Source organism: Hordeum vulgare, chromosome 4H (genome assembly GCF_904849725.1).
Source record: "Hordeum vulgare subsp. vulgare chromosome 4H, MorexV3_pseudomolecules_assembly, whole genome shotgun sequence".
Taxonomy (NCBI): domain Eukaryota; kingdom Viridiplantae; phylum Streptophyta; class Magnoliopsida; order Poales; family Poaceae; genus Hordeum; species Hordeum vulgare.
Genome location: NC_058521.1, coordinates 472,499,743 through 472,507,144, shown reverse-complemented (window position 1 = coordinate 472,507,144; position 7,402 = coordinate 472,499,743). Strand labels below are relative to the sequence as shown.

The window sequence follows — 7,402 nt, the reverse complement described above, 5'->3', positions numbered from 1 at the left end:
TACTTTCGCGGGATTTGAAAGCAGGCAAACTTATGATGCGAGTCTAGTTAGAATAGAACCAGTGCACTCTGAAATCCGAACCAACCAATACGCTTCGCTTTCCTCTGCTCGTATAGACTCCGTTCATGTTAGGACATCCATAGCCAATAGTAATAGTAGCTAGTAGCTTCGCCCCCCCTTTCCCCCGGAAAGGTTCTCATTCCTCACTGGATCTAGTTGACTTGCTGCTACAACAATCAATCTATCTATATGTTCCGGACGGAAGAGAGAGTTTCCTACATTCCCATTCCCATGAACTGAACATCGGGTACCAATGATCTAGAATCCCGTGCTGAAACCTACAGATATGCACCTATGCGGACCAACCTAGCAATCCTCCTGTCTATTCTTTCTATCTCGACTAGCGCTTCCCACTGGAGCTTAGTACTTGACTAGAGCACTTGAACTTGTTAGTTTCATTAGTCAGTTTCCTAGCATAGCAAAGTGAGTTTCCCATCAACGGATTATCATCCTGTTGTTTCCATGAACATCAGGTACATATATGAACCTGTCAACGGAGCAGAACATATGATATGAACCAAGTAGATTCGTCTTTTTGCTCGTAACGTTAGTAGTTACTCGCTCATTAGTAGTGAATTATGATCATTTGTGAGGAGTATGTTTTCAACTCTATGAATGTCAATTCGAGAGTAGAGCGATCTATGTCAACCAAGAGCAGAACTCTCTCTATTTCCGGCACAGGCTTTCTTTCAATCAAGAAGAAGATTATTTCAGATTTTATCACTATCCGGACTACTATCTACTATCTACCTATCTATCTACCCGGGCTCGTTGTGAGGCGGGACCCAACCCTCCTCTTCACTCCACTGCTTCAACAGAAATGGATCCATCATCTGCTACCCATGAGTAATAACGTTACGAATCTACCACTGATCCCGAGGACAAGTATGAAAAAGAGAGTCAAGCAAGGTTGGATTCATATGTTCCATTTGAGTAAGCCTCTGATGCCCTGCGCATCTTGTTAGTACTTACGGAGCTTAAAAAATCCATTATTTTAAGCTCTTTTTCCATTCGATTCCTTCAATGCTTCACCGTACTGAATATACACCTGTGGATGACCGAAGAACCAAAAGAGATGCTGGTATAATCCAGAATTATTATCTTCTAAAGGCTCCTGCCTCTGCCTCCGCTCTTCAGCTCCCGGGAGGGGGAGGTTTAGATCGGGGAGGTTTAGCTCAAAGGGAGTAAACGATGGAGACTAAAAACGATTTAAGGTGGCATTGTCCACGGAGAAACCACCCCAAAGCCAAGTCACTATGGTATCTCCTACTATTGGTATGCCGCTAGCTAAGCTTGTAATTACCGTTGCTCCCCAAAAGCTCATCTGACCCCAAGGTAGTATGTATCCCATAAAAGTGCGTATTACAATCTGGATTACCCAGATTGCAAGTATTCCATTCATTTTCATAATATTATGCTTCCTTCCCCGTGTGGAACATGTGTGAGCATTACGTTTTTCCCACAAGTGATCCAATTGGAAGAAGTGTTATATGAGGACTTCGAGATCAAATAGAGAATCTGTCTCTCCATTGCTCGTGAGCCACTTATTTTGGAAAAATCATAGATCAGAGTGATTTTCCTCCTTTTTCCCAAATAGTCGACGATCTTACACCATTGGGATACTTCGGATAAACTGGAGTACATATATGAGAGACCGATGCTAAAACCTTTTCTCGAGATATCTTCCAGATTCTTAGGGTCCTTGCTCCGGATCTCGCCCCCCCCCCCCCCCCGGCGCGAAAGCAGTTGGTTCCGTAGTTTGAGAATTCTACTAATTCCAAGTATTCCATTATTATTATTAAATAAGAGAATACAAAAAGTAAAGAGGAGAAGATATAACCAAAATAATTGTGAGAAATAAGTCAATTTATCAAGTTGAGGCATTTCGATTTGGATTTCAAATAATCAAGAAAAAAAAGACTCCGAACCGTACTTTTGCTATTTTACGTCCCTCTATACAAAAAGAGATTTACTTTTCAAAATGGAATCTTTGCCATTTCTGATGTGAATGAGGGAGGTTGTCTGCCCGGGTAGGGGTGACCGGAACCCTCCCAAGTCATCGCTCAAGAAAGCACCACAGTCACACGAGAAAGAGTTTGGACTATGACGAAGACGAGCAAGCCTTTGTCGGGGAGTGATCGGGGAAGAGTCGAGTACAAGAGGAAGGTGGAAGGAAGAAAGTGCCAGAAGCGCCAGGTGCGAAGATAGACCATCAAAGAACTCCACAGCAGAGCAAAAAAGAGAAAGGCAAGGCTCGCAAAGAACAAAGGCTCAACCATCAGATCCAACACAAAGCCCTCAAGATATTTAGAGGCTTGGACTACTCTCTCTAGTAAAAGAAAGGAAGCACAATGGGTGCTGCTCCATTTCTTATTAGTGAGGTATTCTTCTTCATTTCAGTATTATGGGCATTCTTCCATTCTAGTCTGGCACCAACAGTCAAACTAGGAGCTCAACCCCCACCTGTTACTACGAACTTTTTTTCATCTGGCAGATAAGCTTTTGAGAAGAGACCACTTTGATAACGCGCTTTCGGGTTACCGTATTGATACCGCCCTTCGGGGGAACAGGAGAATAGCATGCACGGGAGAAGGATTTAGGGAAAGGTACCCACCTTTTAACGGGATAAAGGCAGCTTATGTGAAAACTTCCCTTGTGGTTTACAGTTCAAATAGATCAGGTGCCTATGTTGTTGATACACCGAAAGATACTAACGCTATGCTCCAATGCGGGATGAGGGCCAACGATTGTGATGAGTGGGGACCTTAGAGCTTAAAACCTACATACAGTGACCCTTATGGGAAGCACCCTGGGCTGGCTATGTACGAGACATCAAACCGTCTCCCGGGTCCAATGTTTCCATTTCCAGGCCTGATAGTCTTCAACTGAAAAAAGTAGGGCGGAGAACTAGTAAGAATTGTGCCTGCCATTCAATTCGTGACGTGGATGATCCACCGACGGAATCGATTAGGTGAAACGGCTCTGCAAAGTTTGTTTGTTCATAAAGGCTGCATGCAGCCATATAATTCGTACTGCATGGCGATATTACTCTACCACTCTATAAATGGTATATAGATATCTTCACTTCATCACAAAGAAATTGAGTATTAGCACGCATTGCTATGGATGCTGCAACCGCAAACAGGCTTTCTGCAATTGCTACCAAAACGGAGCAACTGAAATATGAGATTGAAGGGCACCATAGAGTGCTAAACAACCAGTTGAGAAGTGTTAGAACAATGGATCCTGCAAAGAAATAAGCGCGCATTCGCGCTACCAGAGAGCGCATAGAGGGTTTGGAGGAGAGGCAGGAAGCGCTACGGGTGGAGCAGCAAGTGCTCTCTATTCGTCTAGCATCTCGCTAGAACAGAAGAGTCCGTAGACTCTTTTTAGTTTTCTAAGGTTGGTTTAAATTCAATAAGTGTCTGGAGACATTTGTTTTCATGTCAGGTGTTCTTTGTTTTAGTTTGATTCCGATCTACTCCTATGCTAAGTGTCTTTGTTTGGTTTAATTTCTTGTGTTTGCATGTATGGGCTAGCCGTTAGTTTTCAATGCTTATGTTAATATAATAACGCCATAATGTGCTACAAATTCATGTTCAAGTTGAAATAAGGCTGAAGGGCTAAGTGTACTACTGGAGATTATATATTCCAGCTCTGAAGTTTCCTTTTGAGCCCCCGTTCTACTATGGTTTGGCTTCTAGTTGAAGCATGCGACCATCTATTCAGATGAGGAGACCGAGTAAGAAACCACTAAGCGGAGAGCAAACAAATCAATCTCTATCTATGAGTTTCTCAACCAAGATCCACTATTCAACCAAGACCCGCTAACTAATACTTTTACGCGATCTTAGTTATTGGAAGTAGCAGCCGAGGAACTCTTATCCCTAGCCACAGTTGTTGCAGCACAAGGCTTTGTCGCGATTGTGTCATATGTCAGTACTCTCACATTCCCCGTGGTCTCCCTAGTATGCTGAGCTGAACTGAAGTGAAGTGAAGCTGCGGGCGATGATGGACTGACCCCATGCTACTCAGGCGCCTGACAACGCTGGCTCCGACGGTGATGAGTCTGACGGTGGCTCAGATGTTTCTCTTCCTGATCCTTCAAGGTTCCCCATTCCTGACATCGTCCAAAGGCCGTTGGCGCTCTCCCATTTGACAGTGCGGGCTCTGCGTGTCGCCTATGGCAACACTACCCGAGTGGTCTAATGCATAGTGGATCCGCGGGTACCCCATCGCTGCTTTGTTTTTATCAACATCCGGTAAGCAGAACGGACAGAGAACTGTCCCGATTTCTTGTAATGCCAGGCCCAAAAGTCCTCCATCTGCCTAGCAGCAAAAGTAGGCATTTCTTTGATACTTACTCACCTGTGGCTAGATTTACTACTATTCGAGTACTACTATCACGGGCTGCCTCGCACGGTCTTCTCGTTCATCAGATGGGCAGACGGCTTTCCTAAATGGGGAGTTGGATGAAGGAATTTAGATGGAGCAGCCAGATCAAGAGTACCCGCGCATTCGCCTAACCTCGGGTTTTTTCGATCAAAATGAAGATTTTTTGAGAAAATAACCCAAAAAGCATCTGACCTTGAAAAAAATCACCAGTTACTTGATCCATCCCTGCGGTAAGTGGGAACGAATGTGACAGCCGATGGTAGTAGGATTTCCACAGGTTGAGCTCCTTATCTTTTGACTTTTCTAAGGATAGCCGAGTAGATATACTAGAACGGGATGAATCGAGCACGAGAAATCACTAGGCACAGGGGAGCCGTAAGGAAGAGGAGTAATATCGTTATAAAGTTCACCAATTTGATTTATTTTGGAATCGATAAGTGAACATGGAATCTCGTCTTGTTCCCCTTGGTTCCGAGTCGATTTCGCTTGTCGAAATCATTCAATCCATAAGTTTTTGTTTTTTCGATCGGAATTTGGGTCAGTTGAACACTTATTTTCTCTTTCAAAAGTGATGATGGTGCGGGTAAATACAATCGATATCTTGTTTCCCCTTTCCGAGGCAAATATCGGGGAAATCAATGATGAATTGTTAGAAAGAGGGCTGAGCTATAAAATCTATAAAATGGAGCTTGATCGGTAGCTTCGGCCTCCCAGACCCAAATTAAGTTACCAACACGGAATGACATTTTCAACCTGACTTCCTGTTTGTCATTGGCAAGAACGGAAGAGCATTGTATTCCTCCTAGGAAATAATACAACAGGTCAAAATAAGAACGGAGAAGATTCGTAGATACGGAGCTGGTCCATTTTACAAGCGATCCCCTATTCTGCATCCCAAAGATCATACGGCCCAGAGCCAGAGCGATCATTACAGATATATAGGGACAACAAGAATTAGTAAATACCGGGGATACCTTACTAAGCATTTCCTAGATCTTGAGTTAGGCGTAGCTACTTCCTCCCCCCATGTTCTCCTGATTCCCCATCCTTCCGCTGAAGCTAAACCAGTATCAGTTGATGGCGAGCATAGTAGAGGCGGCTTTATCGTTAAAAAAGGAACCGACTTTCGAGTAATAAATAACTTATAGAAGCACTTGAGCGTGGTTTTGGCCTATAGCCGGAGGGAATGTTTTTAAAAATCGACCTGATTTGGGGCATTCGTAGAGGGAAAGACAGCCATGCGATAAGCGAGGGAGAGGTCTGTCTTCCCAAAGTAGCCATTCAAGGAGACAAGTTCTACCATTGTACCTTGACCTGTGGAACTGGAGAAGCTCCTTTATTGCTATAGTTCTTGTTGAACCTTTTCTGAAGTCAAAAATTTCTGCAATCACGGAGGAGGCATCGCCTTACTTGCTATACCTTAAACCTCATCAAGAAAGTAAGCCCAGCGAAACCGCAATCCCAATCAAATAAAACATCAGATGGGCTGATCCCTGAGATCGATCGTTGTTGATTTTCTAGTTTTTTAGCTGACTCGGGACCTTCCATAGAAAACCGAGTACGAGCAACAGTCGGGTCTGCTGCCCCTTCCTTCTCAGCGTACAGCTGCACATTGGATAAATGGTTTATCTTCGAATGTATGCTACAAGAAATGGGCTGAACCGATCTACAGGGAATGCAATAGCGAAAAGAATTCCACTCTATCTCAGATTTTTGTATCCTTTTCAAGGGCCAGCCGTGGGCCAAGGTGAGCGCATCCGTATGGGCCTATTGCTCTTGACCTCTTCAGTTGTGCAGGCACAAATATGAACTGGTCTAAGTTTGTTCTTGACGATCCCCACAAGCTTCTCTTATCTACTTGAATGCAAATCAGAAAAGAGGAAGTCGCAATGCATTTTCTTTTTCTAAAGAATAAAAGACACGTGGATGGTATCGATCAAGAGACATGGCTAAAGGATGGAAGTGAATTAGAATCAGACGGTCGTCGAACGAATTCCCAATAAATGGAAGATCTATGTACAACGAATTTCATATAAAAAGTAAAGTAGGCGATTTCACCGAGAGGCCTATTGAACTAGCTCCCATGCATGGATCTGCATTGTGTGCTCTCGCCGGGGCGAGAGTGAAAAAGAAATGTACCAAGAGTTCCGTGTGAATTAGGTTTGACTTCCCAAAGAAATGAGATAAGGAGCAGTAAGGCCTGGTGGCTCTGCCTCAGCCGTTGCCTTGCCTTGCAGAGCGTCAACACCGGCACATTGTAGAGCAACGTCTTGCAACTATGTACAAAGCCTCCATTCCCCTGGGTGTCGTGTTTGAAAGCACAGTCTTTGTCATAAACCGATTACCCTCCACTCGAAATGGCTCTACCAAGGATCCCACAAAGTTCCCGAAACCAAGTTTCTCAGAAAAGGCCTGGTATCCATCTACTCACAATAATTTGAATGTAGAACTGAAGAAGCACAATTTCCTTCTTCGAGAGGAATCCAACCAAAGTGAAGCGAGCATCATAATAGCTGGATAAAAAGATATTAAGTATAAGAGGACGTTCGCGTCAATTATCACGCCTCTAAGTGCTGAGGACGAGGTTCGGGTTAATGATATTGTGAAAGGTGTCATTAAACCGGGTGTGCCTCTGTTAGTTATGAGGTATATGCCATGGATCTCATCTATTCCCCTTAAACAAGGGATAACGTGGGTTCCAACTTGGAATCTGGACCCCCAATTATAGTGTGTTTAAATAGATTGGAGGAACTCTTCCTCGGCCTCCGTATCCAAAGATACTGGTAATTAGAGCTTCAAGTGTTCGGTTCAACTCTCCGTTTTATTCATAGTAAGGGAGAGCAGTTCAGTCCACTTGCTCTTTGGCCGCATCGATTGAGGTTTGCTCTGTTTAATTCAGTTAAAGAAGAGATGGTATCTTGCTTGTTTCAATTATCCGGGCTCGCCA

The 7,402-nt window shown here is 43.9% G+C and overlaps 1 protein-coding gene across 1 annotated transcript; it reads right to left on the bottom strand.

Moving 5' to 3' along the window:
- Positions 1-1,464: 1,464 nt before the first annotated feature.
- On the bottom strand, positions 1,465-1,944 carry LOC123446650 (putative ATP synthase protein YMF19). The gene has a single exon (XM_045123216.1). It carries the CDS (start codon positions 1,942-1,944, stop codon positions 1,465-1,467), a length of 480 nt encoding a protein of 159 aa, XP_044979151.1.
- Between the last annotated feature and the right edge of the window lie 5,458 nt (positions 1,945-7,402).